Below are 21,935 nucleotides of genomic sequence, written 5' to 3' on the forward strand. Positions count from 1 at the left end.
GTATATGTTATGTATTAGCTCAGGCTTCTTCTTCTGATGCTTAAGAAGTCATTGGGTTAAACTTCCAAGTATCTATATATCCCAAAGTAGAAATAGACCATCCCATATTAAAGAGTGGTGGAAGGGGTTATTTACCCCTAGACACAGGGGAAAACAGTTTATGCCCCACATCTTGGCTTGTGTGCATTGAATCACACTGAGTTACTGTTTTGACTCAAATCTTTAAGTGCAGAATGTCCTTCAGCTGTTTACAGTACTCATGTGGATTGAATTCACTAGATGAGGTTGGTAACATTTCAAAGCTTCAGTGGTGTTGGATGCAAGTAGCAAGGCACTGCACCCTTCGGGATTAACCATAGTCTTCAGTGCAAAAGAGATTACTTAACCAAATGCTCCTGAGGTGTGTTTGGAAGCCAGCTCATACATTACAAGCAAACAGAACAAGAAAATGATTAGGAAGATATATGTACACATCCTTATTTTTTTTCCGTTTGGTTGGTTTGTAGTAATCTCTGGCTTTGCCTGCAGTGCACTTTGTATTTTTTACAGTTGAGTCCCTTTAGGGCAGGAATGGTGACTTACATTTTGACATGGCAGCCACTGTTGTGCTGCTGGAAATGTTTCATAAGTAACATCAATGTATTTCATTTGGAGGTCAGCTCTAACACTTCTGCATTTCTCCTGTTGAGTGCCACAGATTGATTCTGGCTGCGCGATCAGCCTGCTGGCTGCTCCATGTAGCAGATGAAACATAATTGAACTCTTGCACACTTACTTGAACCACGAAGCTTGCATTCTTCTTCATGGAAAAATAGTCTTGTTCAGAAAACTTGAGGTGGTCGTAGAGTTAGAATAGGACAGAGAAGAAGAGAGAGGTGCTATTAACTCCTGATGCGTAATTGAACAACACACACACACAAAAGACAGACAATAATGTGGGGGACTTCTGTTTTATCTTACAGCCTGCTGTTTTTGCTTGCTCTTTCTCCTTTACTTGTAAGCTATGCTTATTTGGTTCTGACTCAATACTTCCACATAATTATGTGCGTGTGTTGGTTTGTGTCCGTTGCAGCAGCATTCTACAAACAAAGTACAAACGGCTGCAGCAGGTTCTGCGCCAGCTCACGCAACCGGTGCTGCCTCCTGCTATGTCAGATGAGGTGGGTTAAGAGGCAGATGTTGTAGCTACAAGAATGCAGTCATTTATGCATAATATGCTTCTTCACCGTAAGCTTATGCTGTTTACCTACAAAGTGCACAATTTGTCATAGAGAATAGAGCTATAGAAGTGGCACAAGGATGTTGCTGTCACAGGTGTGGTACAAATACATATGAGTACTCATAAATGTGTGCGTGCAAAAGAAGAAGCTTAACAGACTCCATAATCACATCCCCTGGGATATCTAGATAATGTAGTAAAAATGCAGTTTGGCCTGAACTACTGATTGAACTAATATTTTTGGGCTCTGTTAGTACTTCAATAAAAGTTGAAGCTAGTAACTTTCAGTATTAGGTAATGTTATCTTACTATTACTGCTTTTTCTACTCAGGCCCCACCCTGAAGAGATCCCTTAGTTTCAAAACAAAGGGTAGTAAAAAGCACAGCCATTGAAATGAAATTTGTAATACAGTTTAGGTATGTATTCATGCTGTGGCCATAAAAAATGGTTTACTACTTACCTATTCCTGTTTTAAAATATTAAAAAAGCTTAGTAATCGAGATTGCACATAGTAATTATTCTGAAACATGTAACAACATTTCCTTGATTTTTTTTTTCTTCCACAAAAATACTGTCTGCTTCCAGTTCAATTTATTTTAAAATCTGAATCACTCTTCTGCTAAATGCTTTCTCCTCTGTCAGAATGCACTTAATCTCCCCACACCTAGAGTTTTATTTTCCATCATACTGTTAAAATCTATCACTCTAGCCTTATTTTTTACACTGAGTGCAGTAGCAGTTCACATTTATTTCCCGAGTCAGTATAATTTTAATTTCTGCATACTGTTTGAGCAAGCTTTATAGTGTGAAAGGAAAGCCAATGATACAATCAGGATGAATAAAACCATTTGGGGTTATGTAATGTGTATTCATGTTATTATGCAACAGAATTATTACTTCTGGCATCCTTAAATCCATTTTGAGTTCAGTAGTGTTGCCTGCTGTCTCATACAAGACTTTCTTTGTTTCTACTGAGTCAGCAGAAAGCAATGATGAGCTCCACAATTAAATTAAATTACATTCCTGGATGAGAAAAAAATGGTGCGACTTTTCACAGGAAAAGCATCACAGTCTGACTACCAACAATGTAGGCACTGATGAAAAATGAGCTTTACATTTCTGAGTAGTCAAAATTCAGTTTTTTTCATGTTGACCTGTAGTTTTCATCAAATGACGTGACTTTTGCCATATTAAATGTCTGACTGTGTAAGCAGCAACGTGAAACATTACTTCCCTTTGCTATATTTGGTGTTTATTAAAAAAAATCACAGCATGAAAGAATTGCGGCAAATTACTTCACTGACAAGTATTTCACAAACAGAATTTGTATAATAGATTTTCTTAGGGTAAATTTAAAGTTGTTGTCATCTTTAACATCCAGGCAGTGTATAAATAAGGGGATAATTGAGAATTTTCAGTTGATGTTGGTGGTGATGTACTTGGGCTGACTGTAGCAACATTAAGTGGCGTCAAAATGCAGTTGTACTGGAAATAATACTGTGCTGCCTAGCCTTGTGCCAAAGTAGTCAGGGGTCATAAAACATTAAAATAGGGAAGTGGGGACCTGGGAGGGGACACGGCTTTGACAGTGCGCTTACACAGTAGAGCACAGGCACTGAGCTGGACAAGACCAGGAGCCAAGTTTGTGGAGACAGAGTTATGTGCACAGACTGGAAGGGCACACAAAGCTCTCAATCTTGAGGCAGGCTATCAGCTAGTTACGGGCTTGGAAGATGATGTTAGCAGCAGTACCTTTTATTTCTATATATAAAAGGAAGGGTGTTGGTGTGGGTGGTATGGGGAAAAAGATCCAATGGTGTAGGCCTTTTAAATCTAGATTAGTTTAAACTAGCAGAAAGTATTTTGTGTAGAGGCCATGTTGTTGTGGCATGTCACTGAATAATGCGACCTGACTTCTAGTTTATGCAGCCTGCCACATACGAAATTCTTAATATTTGCATACGAAAGAAGTCCTGGAAGAACCACAAGGGACTTTAGCTTTTAGCTCGGAAATTCAGCCTAAGCTGCTAGACTTGTTAAATTAAAGGTGGGTTATCATCTGTACATGGTTGTTAGAAATGCTCTTAGAGTGGGGAAGTTGACATAGTGGTTCGTAGCCATTTATGCAACACTTTTGCAGTTGGACTAGATGAGCTTTGAAACGACATTTCAGAGTTTATTTAGCTCCTCTGTAGGAGATTTACCCACTAAGAAATGACTGTCCTTGCCACACACCGCAACATGTGTCTGACCTGACAGCTTATAATGCGTATCGGTGTGTCATGTAGTTTGATAGAAGCATTGCAATTTTTTTTACAGTGTTCTTTTTTCAAAGTGTTTGTCCATACCTGGGTTTGTACTGGTCTGCTTGCTGTGCCCTTAGTTGCCGGCTTGGGATGGTATTCTGCAATCCCTCTGTAACAGTGCAAAAGTTACAGCCTTACAAAGGTCTCTTTGATTGAGCACTTGGGTGTCTCAGCCCTACATTAAGATCCAGACCGACTGGCATTGCATGGCACTGGCAGGAGATTCCTCCAAAGCCAGGAAAATAGCTGAGGAGCTACTGGGGAGTAGTTTTCCTTACAGTAGGAGTCAGTTTGCTCTCAAGGAAACCTTACGAAGAAGTGAGCTGGAATTGAGTTGAGCTGAGCTGAGCGTATGGTCTGTCACATTTCCAGTTGTTGTTTCTAGCTTCTGCCATCTACTCACTGCAACAGCGTGAGGTGGGATTGGTGGTCTTCTACACCGGTTGTGTGGCCTCTGCATAGAACTGATACTGCTTAGCTCCGCAGAGTGTGCCACCCGCGGGCTTCAAAATACGTCCCAGAGCAGGTCAGTGTTGATGTGCCCATCTGTGGCTGGAAGCACTGCAGTGTCTGGCAGGTACCAGCACCCCTGAGGTGGAAGGCACGGTGTCCCTGGCACTGCAATCTGTAGTCAGGATTACTGGTAGCCATTTCCGAGTCAGAGCCAGGTGAAGTATCTGAGTTGGCTGCCACCTCTTGTACTTTTTTTTTCCCTGCTCAACATCCCTTCCTTTCTCTTTTATGCACACTGGTAAGCAACTCAGCCTGGCATCTGTAAGCAGGCTTTGCACCTATAGACTTCCAGGACAGATTGGGAGCAGTGTGTGTGGAGAGGGAAGGGGAGGAAGAGGATGAAGACAGGATGTTAGCAGAAAAAATACTTACTGCTCCTGGGGCACAGAGGAACTGCCCCAGCTGCCTGTTTCCCTCTCTCATGGACTCCCTATAACCCATGCCTGTGAAAACTTTTATTAGTTCTGACAGTTTTACACAAGTCCAAAGACTGTGCAGAGTTTTTCCTTTGTGGATACACTATGTAGCATTTCCTTCATCTACAGAAGTAAAAATATTTTACAGAATGGCCCAAGTTTACTGCCAAAATGAGGAATAAATCCTATTTCCTCGCCTTTGTTCTGGTGCCCTATTCACTTAGCCATCCATTATTTCTAGTATTTATTGCTCAATTTGGTGACTGGACATTTTGGTGTTCCTATGCACTGAGGAGAGGAGGATGCCAGGTTATATAGAAGAAATGCTCCTCATAATATGGGAGAGATTTGTTTGTTGGGTTAGAAAAATATTTCTAGCAAATGTCACTTGATGACAGCTACATCTCAAACAGTATGAAACGCACGTGACTAAGAGTGCTTACCTGACTTACTGGTTTCTTTTTCTTGGTTTCCTATTTTAAAGTAGGAACTTGCTCAACTTCTATGTCCAATCAAAACCATCACAAGGAATACTTGTGCATTCTAACATATTTTGAGAGAACCTGACTGTGGCGAACTGCAGGTCTGTGAAATGTGTCAAAAGAAGGAAAAATAAATAAAAATAAAGAGTTTGAACTAGTCTGATATGTCAGGTTCATTTAACTCAATGAAGACAGATACGAGGGTGGGAGGGCTTGTCTTGATTTTGTTAAAAGGCTTGGCAAGGTGGCTGAGAGCCAGAATGAGAAGGAGTTTTGTGAGTGTAGGAAGCAGTGAGAAGGTGAGTGTGTAAAGCATACAAGATAGCTGGAGATGAGGACTGGGATTCTACGCTATTGGGCCAATTTTTAAACTCTTTAAAAAGCATGTGTACTATGTAGTGAACCTGTCAGAGGACTTGATTCTCACTGAATAATGAAGCCACATTCCTTTGTGTAAGCACCTCTAAGAAGTGGACCAAATCGAGAGGAGGAATTCTTATCTTCCCTTGGCAGAGATATTTTTTATGCTGTTGTTGGACAATACCATTTTAATACAGATCTCTTTGAAGATTCAACTGCTTTATGGGCTCGCTTAAATTCCTTTATATGCATGCAGCAAGAGGTGATATGTAAATTAGGTTTCTGTACTTTTGCTTTGATTTATTTAGAGCTAGTTCTGCATCATTCTTGATAACCAAATTAGTCTAAATTTGCATAACTTCAGAAGGTGTGAGAAGCACTGCTCAGTGCCTTGGTATGCACGTCATTTATTATTTTCCCCTGAGTGGCTTTAAGTAGCCGCAAGGTGCTTGAGTGAAAGGGTTCTAACTGAGCAACAGCATTTGTGTAAGGCTTTTTTTTTTTTAACCTCTGAATATGACCCACAGCTTTTGTTACTGTTTGCCAGATCTTCAGACAGATACGTGCCAGACTCTGAGCTTTAAGGATATGAGAAAATGAGAATGCCTTTTGAACAATGATCATGGAATTAATTGGTCCTGGAAACTTGGGGTTGCTGCCAAGAAAGGTTATTTATGTGGTAAGAAAGGAAGGGAAAAGGGTGGAGCTTTGGAAATCCAGGAATACCCCTAGCTGTCAGATCATCGGAAAGAGCTCGAAGTTATTTTGGCTTCTGAGTTTGGTGCAGTCAACACACACAATTCTGATTTTCAGTGGCATCTAGAATGAGGAAATGGGAGTTAGCAAAGGGAGGGAGCTCTGCATTCATTTTATTTCCAACTGTGCGGCATGGTAAAAGCAGCCACTCTTGCAAAGGAAAGCACCGTGCTGCCTGGAGCCTGCAGGCTGCAGGAGATCCTACCTCTGGCCTCCCCACTCCTGCATTCCCAGCCGTGGTATCCTAGAGTGGAAATTCAGCTTCAAATTCAGAGTCTTATCTCATGTGAGCTATTTTCCAGGCTGATGGTTCTGCAGTGCAGAGGCCAAGGGCAAAGAGGACAGTGGTGGGATGCAAGGCTCCTACGTACTGCCCGACCCACAGAACTGGTTGCAGGAGGAAGCACAGATGTTACACCCAGGGGCCTATCCTGACAGTGCGTGAAGCCTCAGGCCTCATTTGATAACTGTAGTCCGGTCACTGATCTTTGTAATGCACACTGCTACATGGTATTGTTAGTGCAAAAATACCATTTTTCATAGTTTTTTGTTAATGATCATGTGGTCTGGACAGGGGCAGTAAGCATAATGTGCGCAGGTTTGAGTCAGTTCAGCATGATTGTCAGCTGCTGTGGATTTTATCTCAATGCACACGTGGGAGAGTCTGGCTTCCTTCCTTTTCAGGGGAGCAGCTTCCATTAAAGTTCATTAGCACCAAATAAGTTCAAATAAGTTAGTAATATCTTTGAAGTTGTCTTTTATGAAAATACTTGGCCAAAGTGAACAGAAGTTCTGCATAGCATCTTGAAGCCTTATTGCTGCTTAAGTTCTGTGGGACTTTTTGGCCAAGGAATATGGTTGTTCTTCAAACAAATCTGTTCTAGCTAAGTAATGTGTGATTGCCTGTTAAATGAAGGATGCCTCAGTATTTTCTGCTGTCAAACTGGTGGTGTGGATGATTGTAGTTCTGGAACTTCTGAAGCTTAATCATTCCATGATTAAAAAAAAAAAAAAAATTAAGGATGAGTATGGATATTGTAGGCTTAGGCTGTGTGTAAGAAGCATTATCAAAAAAATTAAGTTTCAAATTACAAAAAGCATTTTTTTCCTCCTTTCAGAAGGTTTCAGAAGATTTATATTTAGGCAAACACTGAAATGAAACAGTCATTCTTTAGATTAGAGACATATTTTTGCCTAACATACAAATAACTGCAGTTATTTGTCCAGTGTAGGGTGTCTATCCAGTAAGTTAATAATACTAACTAGGATGGAAAACTACCCATCTGGAAAAGCTGTATGCTTCATATGAAGTCAAAGGCATTTAAAAATCTGTCAAAATCAATAAAAATGGAATTTAGGAGGCAGTAGTTAGTTATGTGCTCTTGAAAATCATTTTTGCAGATTTTTTTGCAGAATTTTTAAATAAAGCAAGTCTTTAGTAAAGTGGTAATGTTTTAAATGACTAAACCTCTAGCATTTGGTATCTGATGTACTTACTGTTCATGCCATTTGTTTTCTTCAGTATTTTTTTTTAGTCTGCTTAATGATTACATTGATTTCATTCCATGATTCTCACTTTCAGAATAGTAGCAGACAACATTTGAGTTGAAAAAACCTGCAGATTGTGGGTTTGGGGTAAAAGAGATTGTTTCCAATGACACTTCTGAAATCATAACTAGCAGTCTGTCTATTTGGGCTGCAGCTTATTTTTGCACTGTTCAGATTTTTAACTGTTCTTTACCTTGTTGTTCCCATTGACAGGAAATGTTATTAATTGAGGAGTTGGAGGAATTTAATTTATAATTCCACTGGAGATTAACAGCATCTGTACCTCTGACACACGAGACTGCGGCACCAAGGGCTGCATTTTGTCTGTTAAGCTGAATGAAATACCTGGTGACTTTGGGGCATGGGGAGGTGTTGCTTTATTTTTCTGCCCTCAGTAGACAAAATGGCAAGGAATTGGTGTATCACAGTCAGTCCTTGCAAAGGAGGCCTGACGGGAAAGTGAGACAGTTGGAAAGGCTGCTCCCAGTGTGTCACTGTGTTCAGGAAGGGCCCTTGTTTGTACACACCTGGTTGTTAGCCATGTTGATTACAGGATGTCACAACCTCTGACCTGCTTACTCAAGCCCTGTATTGGGGCCTGTGACAGAGAGACCACATCTGTTGGCTGTTAAGATGCTGTGCATCTCTTCCTCATCCTGCAACTCTGTGGGCAGCTGCCCTGCACCTTCACAAAGCCTTGGTGAGTAGGACTGAGGGTGGGTTCAGGAGCCAGCCTGAAGGGGCAAGGGCAGGGCTGGAACTGTGGCCAGCTTGGAACCAAGAGGCAGCTCCTTCAGCACCAGGCATCTGCAGCTGCCTTTGGAGGACCTTTTTAGCCTGAAGTGGCTTTCAGTTTGCACTGAGCTCTCCTGTTTGAGCAGGAACTGTAAGCACGCGTAATGTTTCCTGCCCTACAGCTGTAGGACAGTGCCCTTAGCAGAGAGCTTCAAAGCCTTCTGAAGGCACAGTGTTGCAGAGGGTCAGTGGAGGTATTGCAGTGATGCTAGGTCAGTACCTGCACAGTCTGAAGAATAAGGAGGTGAAAGGACATACCTTAGTTCAACCTCTCTGTGCTTGCTCTTGAAAGATGTCCTCTATGTGGTGGGAAGTTATCTGCTCATCAGCTACTCTTGCAGATTATTGAGGCTGTAATTCTTCGCTTGAAAAGTCAAAGTGAGACTATTTAAATATATATGTGGCATTTTATATTTTCTTGTTGATTTTCAGCCAAGAAAACTTGCTGAATCTGTGAGATGTTGGGGTCTAGGACCTGTGTTAGGCTGCTGGATGCGTTGTTGATGGAGACAAAAGGAAGGAGAGGGAAACAGAGCAAACCTTCTGGTGGCTTCAAGTGGTACCACATCACAGTGATCACTGTTTGCCACTGTCAAAACTTGCAAAGGGCTTTAGGAAAATCTTTTAATAGCAATAGTTACAGTATGCCTCTGAGCAGGCAGTCAGTGCAAAAGCAAACACAAAAACTCTTGCCTTCGGGTAGCCTGCTTATGTCAGTGAAGAGATGGCCTCTTGATTAAATCCAGACTGAGCAGTTTCCTGTTAGCATGCTAGCTCAGCCCACAATGTCTTATTCTGAAAGTCTGCCAAGTCCTTTTTCCTTTTAAACTTACAGGCAAGCTTACTAAAGTAATACAAATACAAACAATCCCTAAAAGCGTCTGAAAATGATTTCTAGCAGTTTTGTGTCTTGCTGACAAACTTAGTTTTAGATTTTTAGAATTTGGAGGGTGTTTTGTTGTTTTGTGTGTGTATATATGTATGTATGTAAAAGAAATAACAAGCTTCTCCTAACATGATGTCTTGGGAAAGTTGCAGTGTTGCAGTTAAAGGAGAATTTAAAGGAGCATGTATCAATCTTGGAAGCAGATTCTGTCCTTGCTTGTCCTTCGCATCAGTGAATGAGAGGGGAGGAGATGACTGCCTTGGTTCAGCCTGTCATGGACTGGAGAAATCTGCTGGGTGAAAGACTAATGCCTAAGTGCTGTGGTGCAGGCTTTCTTCTTTGTTTGAAAGAGGTTATGTTGTGTAACTAGTTACTTTCAAAAGTATGCTTTAATCATAAAATGAAATGTCAGCAATATATTTTTTTCTAAGCAATTTTTGCTTAGTGGAAATTTGCATGGAAGTGTATAGTGATAGTAACAATATATCCTCTGAGGTGTTTCTGTAACGGTGGGGTTAGATATAATAATATACACACCTTTAAATGAGATATGTAAGGTGTTATACCTTTAAAACAGCCACAGAACCTGTGGAACAGAATTTTGCAAGTTACTCTGGTGTAGTTTTGGTCGTTCCCTGTGGGGCTGCGTTGACATGGCTGTGGGTTTTGGTGCAGCAGGCCTGTACATTGCCCTGTCTAGTTATAAAACGCAGGAATCAGTTCATGACGCAAGACTGTTACAGTCTGTGATTTCGCAGTCCGTTGTTACAGAGGTAAAACTGCAGTGCTTCCAGGAATTGTCTTACTCCTTGAACCCAAGCTCCTTGTCACTCTGCTGGCCTATGTGATCCTGCGGCCATGGGTGAAAAAGCTTGGGCAACTGGGCTGGGTTACACTTGACCCCACCAAGTGCCATGAAGGGCTCAGCTTTAGCTGGAACACTTTTGTAGCCCAGTTCATTGCGTGGCTGCATGAAAACCAGCTCAAAAGCATGGCAGCAGGTGGGCAGAAGAGGGGTCCTGGCACAGCTTTGTTTGGTGGCACAGACCCTCTGTGAAGTGGTGCCGCCTTACTGCTGGGATACGGTTGCCTTTCCTGGGGCCTCAGCTTGCCAGCTGAACCAATGGCCTTTACGCTCTGCTGAGAGGTCCTGCTGGCTTGGTCCTACAAGATGCTCCTGTATTGTCCACTGCTTCCTACACACACACAGGCACTCTTTACTAAAACCTAGTGCCTGGAACCATTCCTTGCTAGAAGGTCTGGGAAATTGTGGGGTACTGCTAGAAATAAATAATTTTCCATAGTGTTTCGAGATGCTGAAGCTATTATTCCCATTTTTGATTCCATTTTCTACTCTGTTTTAGTAGGTTGTGTTTTCATGTTATACCAAGAAGTTGCTGGACCTTCTAAGCTGGGCAATGAGATGTCCTAGTGCAGGAGCAGCAGAGCTTTAGCCTCATTAAGGATGTCTATTGCCAAAGAGAAGAAGGGTTATCTATGATAAACAATTGAAAAACAATGGAAGTTAGTGCTATTAATGTGAAATAGACAGGCTATCCATACCTAATTACTCCCTTTTGTTTTGCCAGTATGCCAATCCAGAGTCTTTAGCACCTGTACGTCATTAATGTGGTATCCTCAAGTCTTTAGTCTAGTACCAAGGTGGTGTTCTAACAGTTAGCCTCATTTCTAACTCATCCCTTATTAGATAATTTCTGAAGCACAATCTCTGGTCAAAATGGCCTTGTGCCTGGATCTCATAGTTAATCTGGGAGGCAATTCTTCAGGGTGAATTTGAGACGTGTTGTCAAGGAGTCACATAGAAACCCAAAATATGGCTTAAATTGTTACTTGGGGGAATGTTTGACATTGATCAGTCTGCTCCCATTTGAACACGGACTCAATATTCAGAACCCAGAAGAGCTGTTAAATTGCAAAATGTTACTGTAAAGCTTCTCTGGGAAATCTGGCATGGTGATATGCCATGTCAGGATGCAGAAGGAGCTGTTACCTAGGTAAGGAAGGCTGTGATTCAGAAAAGTATCATCGCAGCAGTCCTAGCTGAAAGCATGCACTCACAGCAAGTATGAGAAGGAAATCTGCAGAGCCATCATGCTATGCTGAAAGCGGGTTGAACTCCTTGGTTTTTGTTCTGAGACTGAAGGAGAACTGATGACACAAAGACTAAGCTTGGCTCTTGTCTGTTCTTGCCAAGTAAAAGGTTGTGTTGTAGTATTTTTCAACTGACGTAATAAAACTAACCTAAACAGATATAAGAATAGGTTTTCACAGTCTTAAAATATTTCATGATTATATGATTTTTCCTTTTTTATATTCCTGTTAATCCTAGATACATACGTATTTGCTTTGAACACAATGTTTTCTGAGCTCAGTGAATGTGAACAAGTTCATATACAAAAATCTTGGTGATGTCTGGGGATCTTTGACAGGGTTTTTCTTTTTGTTTGTGATTGCAAACCCTCAGGTAGGATGAGGCCATCTTTCTCTCAAGAGAAACAGCTTTTTTTGTTCCAGTGTTGGTGCTGTGTGATTACAGTGATTAAGCAGTCATTATGCATGTAATTGCGATCAAGGTAGCAGAGCAGGTGCGTCACAGCATGCTCTCAAGCTGAGGACAGTTTGGTTCCTGTTAAATAACAGAAGTAGAAGGGAAGCTGTACTGTTCCTGATGCTGCCTCTGTAAGGCTCAGGTCTTACAGATCAGTGGTCTTGTTGCACATTCCTTCCCACAGGTAGCCTATTCAACCAGTAAAGAGAAATTTCACATTAGATTGCTCTTGGTTTTTTGTTTGTTTTGTTTGCTTGTATAATTTATAATCCTGCTTTTAAGACTTTTCATCACAGATAAGTATTTAAACTAGTCACAAACATAATTTTTTGAATTGTTCTCTAAGTAGGAATTTTAAGGGTGTGTTTCTTGTTCTTTCACACATGAAGCAGGCTGTAAGCAGTAAAAGTAAATGCTGACTTAAAATAAATAAATAAATAAATAAATCCACTCACCCCCTGCAACAAGCAACCAAACCAAAAAGCCCAAACATGTGATTAGTTGACAAGTACTGTGACAAACAAGAACTGTAGGAGATAACTGAAGTGTTATAATGGCATGTTTGCAAGATGTCTTTGATACTTTCTTTGCTGTCATGAAAGGCTTTGTGTCTGAATGTGCTCGTGACCTTAGGTTTTGTATAAGCCTATATGGTATTTGCAGCAATGGAATCACAAGTTCTGACGCTGGTTTAACTGTGGTCAGTTTTAGTGCTTATTCAGAAGTTAAGTGAGACTGTGAATCACCACTATTGTTTCCTCTAGCAATATTAATCTCTTTGTGGGATAATGAACTTCCTTTTACATAATATATATGGTGGGATCACAAGATAACTTGATACCTGTCAAAATATTAAATATGCTGTGGAACATGTCAGAGAAATCAACTTACTAAATAACCTCTGTTATTTGATACAGCGTTTGGTGAGCCCAAATCTACAAAATACAGTAACTAAATCTACAAAAAATAGTAACTAAGATGGGCTACCAAATAACTTCCTGTGAAAAGATGAAACTTAATCTGTTTTAGTGTGAAGACTACGTGAGGGATTTGGCTTCTGTCTGATTTTTGTGTTTTGTCTTCGCTTTAACTTTGTAGGTTGAAGGGGACCAGTTACCTCCAGGACATACTGTCAGCCAGTACGAAACATGTAAGATCAGGACAATAAAAGCTGGAACTTTGGAGAAACTTGTGGAGAACCTTCTGACAGCTTTTGGGGATAATGATTTTACCTACATCAGTATCTTTCTCTCAACATACAGGGGCTTTGCTTCTACTAAGGAAGTACTAGAGCTTCTCCTTGACAGGTAAGAGCCAGTGGATGGTGGAATCTGAGCTGTCATTTATGTGACAGGGAGGCATTGTCAGAAATTTCTTCCATTATTTTCATTGGACATGAACTGAATAACCCAATGCACAGATGTCAAGAATACTGCAAGATTCAGAATTCCACTGTAGATATAAAATGTGTAAATGTATGCTGCTTATATTCTAATTCTTATCAAAGCCTGGTAGGAAAATTATTCCCATGTCAGAAAAATGTGCCATGTCTGGCTGCTAGGGAACCAAACTGGGACCAGCACCAGAAAATTAACCTAGATTTACCACCCCCCACCCCCCCCTAAAAAAAAAAAAAAGTGGGCTGCAAAGTCATACCTAGCATAGATTGCTATGTTTTGTTGAACACTAGCGTTTTCATAAATAACTCTCATTTTTTTGAGGGCTACTGATTTGAAACAGGGATTGTACAAACGTAGGCAAGAATGCACCATTCACTTCTGCTACTTTAGATGAACATGCAGTCATAATGTTTTGGAACTCCTTGTTCCAAAAAGGAACTCCTTGATGCCTCGATAGCTATTATGACAAGGCTGTTAAATCGCGTCTGCTACATGTGTATAAAAGCTTAGAATATTTAATATTATTCTTCTCACCTGAAATTGTAATTGAGATGTGGCTAGGTCAGAGGTGATTTTTTTTATTTTTATTTTTTGGAAGTATCATATTTATTTCATTTTCAAAACTGAATGATGTACAGAAACAGTTATTTTGACATATAGCAGTTGGAGGACTGGCATTAGAGCTCCTAGGTTTTAATTTTCTCTCTCCCACTAGGCAGATAAGGAACAAAGCATGGATAAGTTATGCTTTTCCTTTATGTCTGAAAAGGAGCATAATACCGCTTGTTTTGTGGGAATGTTATATAGCTCAATTAATAATGTTATTGAAGTGCCTAACTGCCAGGCCTGCTGCGATTGTAATAATAACTGTGTTTGCTCAAATGCAGCAACTTCACAGCCAGGTGAGAAGTCAGATGGGGAAAGAGAAGCCATCCATGGAAGGCTAACTGTACAGTTAGATTCACTACAGTCAGCTTTACTTCTCAGTCCATATAAATTGTGTTGTAGAACATAAAAAGCAACAAAAATTGATTATGAATATATGCAGAAATAAAGAGATGCTGAGGGATTCCTTCTTTTGAATGTGTAATTCTTTCTATGCCCTCAGTTTTGGATTTTATGTTTTGGATATACGCATCTTTTGAAGAATAGCGTGTGAAAGGCACTGAGGTTGTGCAATTCCAGTAAGATTAAAGCAGAGCTGGACAGCTGAATGACAATGTGTCATGAGAATCTTACTCCATAAAAATGTTAATTACCAAGGAGTCTCAGATTTGTCAGAGAAACCAATAGCTGTATGCATCTACGTTGTCACTTTCAACCAGTAATATTTCCTATATAATTTAAGTGAATTATTTTTTAAAGATATGTTTTTGACAGAAGATACTTTTTAAAATTTTGAATAAATAAAATAATAGCCTTTGCAATTATGCATTGCCCAAAATGGCTATTTTAAATACCATTCCCCTAACGATGCTTTTTTTTTCTCTGTGTTGGTGGATTGTCATACAGCTCTTTTGGGGTTCTTACATATTGATTGATACACATCTGGGGAAATTTTCTTTCTGTAATCAATGAGAATTTGCAGGCAGCTTATATACTGTGAATTAGTCAGCAAAGGTGGCTTTAAACCCGAAGATGAACACTTATCTTTTCAATTAAAGTCTCTTGTGTAAAACTCAAGTAACTTATTTTGTCTTAGAAGTGTGTTCATATATCATGTTCAAGTGCTCAGAAAGCATCTTTGTATGTGTTTGCCATCCAGTTCAACAGAGGTGTGGATTTTTTTTAGTGATTTTCTTACTTCTCTGTGAGGTATTTTGGTGAGGCAAATAAATATCCCACCTGAGACTGTGACTTCATTTTCCAAATCACTCTACAAACACACCTAAAAGTGTTTGCAACAGCCCTGCCCTGAATCCCCTCTGCTGTCGAAAGATTATAGAGACAAAGAGGGAGAGGAGTAGACTGTCAGGCAGATGTTTAGGAGCATACTGAGGCAAAGAGGGAAGAAGGGTTGTACCCCACATGACAGTTTTGGAGTTTGAGCTTGGTTATTCTGGATATTTTTCACTCTGTTCTGGAGGCAGCAGCCTGTTACACAGAGAGCAGTACAAGTATGGTTCTTATTTACTTGGCATAAATTATAAAAGGCCCCAAGTATCAGACAAGCAAATTCAGAATCTTTCATCAAGTCAGTTAAGCTGGATGACCACCGAAGTGATGGATTCAGGGCAACGTTCTTGGTCTGCGGAGCCCTTGCACACGACTAGGAAAGGGGTCTCACGGGTGCTGGCCCTGCTCAGTGTGCTGCTTGGCAGAGGACTTGGTGTGGGTAGATCTACGGGACAGGTGGTTGTTTCATGCACAAGTGTTGTTTCTCTGCTGGAGGCCTGACCCTGTTGGGGTTGGTGGGCATTCTGGGCAGCTCTGCCAAAGGCCAAGCTGCTGCAGGGCTGGGCTTAGGGGTCGGTGTTGGGTCCATCCTCTGTAATATCCTTATTGATGACTTGGATGAGGGAATTGAGTGCACCGTCAGTAAGTTTGCAGACGACACCAAGTTGTGGGGAAGTATCAATCTGGCAGAGGGTAGGAAGGCCCTGCAGAGGGACCTGGCTTGTATTGGGAATAGTGCGGCCAGCAGGAGCAGGGAGGTGATCGTCTCCTTCTGCTCAGCTCTGGTGAGGCCGCACCTTGAGTGCTGTGTTCAGCTTTGGGCCCCTCACTACAAGGAAATCGAGGCCCTGGAACGTGTCCAGAGGAGGACCTGGAGCACAAGTCCTGTGAGGAGCGGCCGAGGGAACTGGGATTGTTTAGTCCGGGGAAGAGGAGGCTCAGGGGAGACCTCATTGCTCTCAACAAGTACCTGAAAGGAAGCTGTGGAGAGCTGGGGATCAGCCTCTTCTCGCAGTTATCTAGTGATAGGACTAGAGGGAATGGCCTCAAGTTGTGCCAGGGGAGGTTCAGGTTGAAGATGAGGAGACATTTCTTCTCAGAAAGAGCAGTCAGGCTCTTGGACGGTTTGCCCAGGGAGGTGGTGGAGTCACCATCCCTGGGGGTGTTTAAGGAAGGGTGGGTGATAGTGGTAGGAGGATGACTGGACCAGATGATCTTGGAGGTCTTTTCCAACCTTAACAATTTTGTGATTCCAAGGCACGGGAAGTGGCTATCGGCTGTGGTGCCTCTCCTCGAGCTTCTCTGCCTTTGATGTTTAATAGGAAGCATCACTCTCCAGAACTGTTGATTCAGCCCTTCAAAGAATACTAAAATAATTAAATAATCTCTCTGTAATTGAGGATTAAAGAATTTTAAATTTGGGACTGGGGACAAAAGGGGGGGGGGCACTGAAACAACAGTCCATCCTACAGTCAGTTAGCCTTGTTATGCTTTTGGTTGTTTTGTGGTATTTCATCACTAGCCATTGAAATGTTCAAAATCTGCTAGGCTGCACTGCTGTAAGGATGATGAAAAAGTCTTTTGGGAATCCTGCTTTTGTACTGACATTAGTAAGTCCTCTAGATAAATGGCTCTGTTTTCTTTCTATTTTTTCCCCTAGAGAAAAGGATCGTAGCAAACTAAAAATAGGAATGTACTAAATTAGTAAAACACCGAAGCCATAAAATCAGATACTCAAATATCAGGAATTTGAGCAAGAAAAGGAGTCAAGATCGTTATGAAGTTCATGCATCATGTGCTTTAGTTTCTACTTCTATGTAGTTTTTTTGTTTTTGTTTTTAAATGTAGTCATTAATGATAGGGTTTTAAAAGCAGCCTGAAGAAAGTACTTACTCATTCTCTGAGAATCACTGGTCATGAGACACCTAAACTCTTTGGGCTCCTGTGAAATGTAGTGAAGGTAGTTGTAAATTGTGTAGTTGGTGCAATTTAGCTCAGTTAACTCTGCAATTAAGTTCTTAATATTTTCATATCTGGGCATTACATCTGTAACGTTACAGTTAGATTGCAGCACAAAAGAAGTGGCATGTCTAACTTAAGAGCCTTTCTTTCATGTTCTCAGGCAGGCATCAGAGGAGCAAGAAAACCAGCATTGGTTAGGAAAGAAGTTGAGCAGACAGGACTAACTTCTTCGACAGAATTCTTAGCTTTGAAGTCTGTGCATGGCTATTCTGTATTGGATGTAATTTGGGTGTTCAAGCAGAGAAACAGGAAAATAGACTGCTTCTAAATACAAGGCTTCACTATTCATAGCCTTCTTGGCTGTTGATTGAAAGGAAAGATCCTGACTCGATGCTGTGCACTTCTGTGTCCTCACGATCTTCTGGATTTGAAGAGATTGAGCTCCTGTCCCTTTAGAGCTTTTGGTAACGCACTGCTGTGGCAGCAGCTCTGCTTTAAGAGAAGAACAACCCTGTGGGGTTGGCTTTGAGGGTATGAAGGGAGAATAGGGTAAGTTCAGGTTGTTTGGGCAGTCAGGTTGTTTAGAGCAGCAGCAAGTCAGGAGGATAGGTGTCTGCCCTCCTCTTCCAATGTGGCTTTAAAGAGGTGAAAATGTCATAAGAGGGAAAGAAAACAGGGAAAAAATTATCCACAGAACTTACTTTTCTGAGCCCAATTCTGATCTCTCTCTGGCTTATATACCTCTCAGAGCAAATCATAATGTAGCCATCAGAGGAAGGGCACGTAGCCTGCTTGACCTTGTCAATGTTATCCCCAGCTTTTTGTAATAAATGAAAGAATTCTCAGGAAATCCTAGGAGGTCACCACTTCCTTCCCCTCTCACAAATCTCAGGGGTATAATGTCTAAGAGTCCATGGATGTTTCCCTTGGTTTTTCGAATATCATGGATAATCCAGACTTTTATGGGCTGGGACAAAAGATAGATGCAATTTAAACTATGAAAGTTAGAATGATTTATATGCAGCTGTGGAATATGAACCTGTGAAGAAAAACAGATGTTAAAAGGAAAAATAAAAAGAGAAATGGATAGTCACTGAATTTAACCAGCTCAGTTTTCATCTCTATATTAGTGTAGAATAAATATCAAAGGGTTTACAGTTTTGCAACTTTCTTGTTAGTAATACTCTTAACAACAGTACAGAGACAAAGTTGGGTGTCAGTGCATAATCTTTGTTCTATAAATATTTGTATTTTCTTTTCCAGTGAAGTCAAAAGGGATAACAAAGGCTCTCAGCAAAAGCAAGTAATATTTTTGGCATTAGTTGTCAATTCGGGCTTCATGTGGAGAGTTTGAGCCCCATTTCTTATTCCTGGTGGTAGAGCAGGCTTGTGGTGTAAGGGAACAACTGTGGATGGCAGTGCTGAGCCCTTATTTTTTGTTGGCATTAGGAAGAACAGCAATGTGGCCAACTCCAAAAAGGCCCAGCCAGCTTTCTACAGGGGAGCAGCTCTGTGCCACAGCGTGGGAGGGAGCAGCACCCGCATCTCCCAGCTGAGGGTGTACCGTCCATATGAATATTTGCATTGACAGACTTGCCCAGAAATCGCTGTGGAAGCTGGGTAGCTCTCAGCGCAGTCAGCTCCCTTTGGATGTGCTGCAGGGGTGTCTGCACAAATTCTGATTAAACAGAGTCCTGGGGCTCTTGGACAGGTGTCCTGGGAAGGCTGGATGTTTTATACCCTAAGTGTGGGGAAAAATACTCGTTAACCTTTTGACGCAGTCTACAGAGTGTCCTGTCCAAGCAGTGCAAGCGTTAACTGAATTTGGGGCATGAAACATTATTCTGTCCCATAGAGCTGAAATTCTCTTGTCTGAGTGATAGAGGTGAATAAGAAACCATGCTATATTTTAGAGAAACTTAAGTATTAGGACAGAAAAAAAAAAAAAGTTCCTTAGAGGAGTGAATAATTCAGAATGATGTGCGGCAAAACCTTTTATCCAGCTTGGGCCTTTCTGTGCTAAAGTAAGCAGTGGTCAGCTTGTAAGTATGTGAGGCTCCGCAGCCATTCGTGCTCAGGAGGAGCCTTTCTGGGCTGTGCACTGCTGGCTTCATTGCTGGCCTGGCTGTGAAGGACCTGGCGGTTATCTCCCTCCCAGCACAGCAGGGTGAGGTAAAGGGACACGCATATTGCTTCCACTGCCTTAAGTCCTCTTCACATGACACAGGGGGCCAGCAGGAAGCACTCCCAAAGCCAAAAACACATGGGTTCAGTTAGTGTGCGGCAGGGGTCACACAGTTGCATGGTGCTCCTGCTTGCAGTGTCTTGGGCTCTCACATCCTGTGCTGCTCTCGTCATCACAGAAATGCACAAACCGCCTGGGCAGAGAGAAACGTTTCTAAAGGCAACGCATCCAGTGCAGTGAGTGGAGTCACAGAAAATGTCAAGCAAGGCATATGGTTTAAAATTGTTAAGAGAAAGTTCGCAGTGTTTTTAAGACAGATACAGTTCCCTCTGTATCGCTCAGAAGGGACTTACTGGATTCTCAGAGCTTGTGGTAGTGGCCTTTAGGTTGTGCTCTTCAGTAATTTCTGTTCTTTAATATAACCAGAGATGTGCAATTTGAATAAATCTGTTCTTTTTTTTTTTTTTCCCCTCCAGATGGCTTCAAATTAAATTTTTGCTTTTTATTAGAAACTGGAGCTCTCTTCATTATTTTGGCTGTATTCAGTCTATAAAGGTGTGGTTTTTTACCATAGAATAGAGGTCAAACTAAACAAAATCTTGGTCATTGGCTGGAATGTTGAAAAGTGTTGAATGTATTTTCAGACCTATTTAGGAGTAATTGGACATCCCCATCCCTTTAGTATGCATGGAGGTTTGGCATCTAAACACACTAGACAGCTTTGAAAACCTGCCAAGTGCTTAACACTATGCATTCTGATATGGTCTCTTTGGTAGGAGTTGGCAGTAAAGTTTAAAGAAAAATAAATACATCTTGTCAGCATTTGGATGTGGAAATGCAGGATGGAAGTTCCTGGAAAGAGACAAAGGGACTGGGGAGGCTGAGCCAGGAGAAGATGAGCTCCTCCAGGTACCGGGTGTAGGAATACGGCCGGGTGCCCTTGCCCCAGCCTTCAGTCTCCCCCCTGCTACTGGCTGGACTGTGGAACCCAGTGCTCACAAATGTGGTGAACGCCAAAGGGATTTTGCTGTCCAGATGAGAGCAGATGCAAGCCAAGTTCCTCCCTTGCGTATTTAATTTTGTCATGGTAATCGTGTTCCTTTGCAGCGGTGCTTAGAAGCAGGGCTGCACTGTGCTTGCACAGTAGCATATAAAGTAGCCATCGGTCCCTGTCTCGAGGGGTTGGCAGAGAAGGGAATCGAGTTTGTTCGGTGGGGAGCTGGAGCTGGGTAAGCCCAGCAGTGCAATGGCAATAAGAAGTTAGTTTTACGTTTTCAGTTCATTTCTTTTGCTGGAGGATGGCTTAATAAGAGGGTAAAAAAAGAAGGTGAAGGTGGAGAGTGGACATGGAGGAGATGGGCTTGAGGAGGACCTGGTTGGCTAGGACGGAATAAGGAGGCAAGTGTAAACTGAGGGCACTGCACAGGCTGGGTAGAGTCCTTAAGCCACTGCACAAGGAGGGCAGAAATGGTCAGTCAAGAAAGTATGAAAAAGAGAACTCTCCCAAAGCACCTGCTTTTGCTGTTTGTTTTTCCAGGCTCTGACGTCTCTGGGTGGTTACTTTCCAGTTTGTACCCCCCAGCCCCTGGTCACAGGTACGGTGAACTGATCCACTGTGCCCAGCTTTTCCTGGGGTGTCTGTGCCATGTCTCCTGCACGACTCTCCCAAGGAGGAACGGTCTGAGCAGCTCGCCTTTCCATTCCTTCCTCCAGCACAGCGGTCTCTGGCTACATCCAGAGCTGCTTCCCTCCTCACAGTCACCTCACGTCCACCATGGGTGAGGAGGCATGCGGGAACAGGTCCTTCAGTAGCAGGTCCAGATATTTTAGGACAGTAGTTTCATATGGCATTAGACTCACTGCTGTTGTTGTAGCTTTTATTCTTTCCCCTATTGTTTTCCTGTATACCAGGTGGTTTGTACTAGCTAAAGAAGTGACCTCATTTCCATGATTCTGCATGTATAATTCAAAACACTTTACAACTCTTGCTGAATATCTATGCTTCTGGTTATTTGCTGCTTGCTTTGATGCTTACAAGCATTATTTAGGGCTTTGTTGGGCACTTCTGCAGAGAATCACCTTTTCTTCTTATTTCCTAGTCGCTCAAAGAGCATTTTCCTCCCTCTTGTTCCCTTTTCTTCTTAGCAGAGATACAGGGGTGTGTTTTCTACTTTATTTTCCAGTACTTAAATATTCAGTACTGCCCATTACATTCTGGTCTCATTTGCTTAGTCAGTTCTTTTGAGTGGAGACTATAACTTCCCGAACACCAAGCAAGGCTGAAAAGTTCTGTAGGCTACAGGATCCTTTTGTTTCTCATGTCTCTTTTTGTATGCAAAGCATTCATACAAGACTGGGTAGTGAATAGCTCTTTGTCCAGGAGCTGGTGAGAACGCAGCAGTGGAAGTCTGCAGAAATACTGTTCTTTGCATCAGATGTATCATTAACTCCTCCTGAGCCATATTTAATGGCCTGTTGTTCATGCAAAGCCCTTTTGCCCATAGATAAGCAGAGGTTTGCATTTGGCAAAGTGACAAAGTGTTATACACTTCTCAGATTTTGCACAGAAAATTGCATGCTTTCTCTTACAGTGGTATAAATTTATGTTGCAAAAATCAGCATGGGTATCTCTAGTGGGATT

General features: G+C 41.7%; 1 protein-coding gene across 2 annotated transcripts in view; it reads left to right on the forward strand.

Annotated features, from left to right (window-relative positions):
* Positions 1-21,935, forward strand: part of RGL1 (ral guanine nucleotide dissociation stimulator like 1) — a 75,138-nt gene that overhangs the window by 15,412 nt on the left and 37,791 nt on the right. Inside the window, exons 2-3 of one of the 2 annotated variants that reach the window (XM_068691108.1) lie at positions 12,950-13,001; positions 13,114-13,158. In XM_068691108.1, the coding sequence (XP_068547209.1) occupies positions 13,000-13,001; positions 13,114-13,158 (47 nt within the window). In that variant the 5' untranslated portion in view covers positions 12,950-12,999. Of the gene's footprint in view, positions 1-12,949; positions 13,159-21,935 lie in introns of both variants that reach the window. The other variant, XM_068691107.1, reaches the window with a different exon arrangement.

This window comes from Anas acuta, chromosome 8, assembly GCF_963932015.1.
Source record: "Anas acuta chromosome 8, bAnaAcu1.1, whole genome shotgun sequence".
NCBI classification, from domain to species: domain Eukaryota; kingdom Metazoa; phylum Chordata; class Aves; order Anseriformes; family Anatidae; genus Anas; species Anas acuta.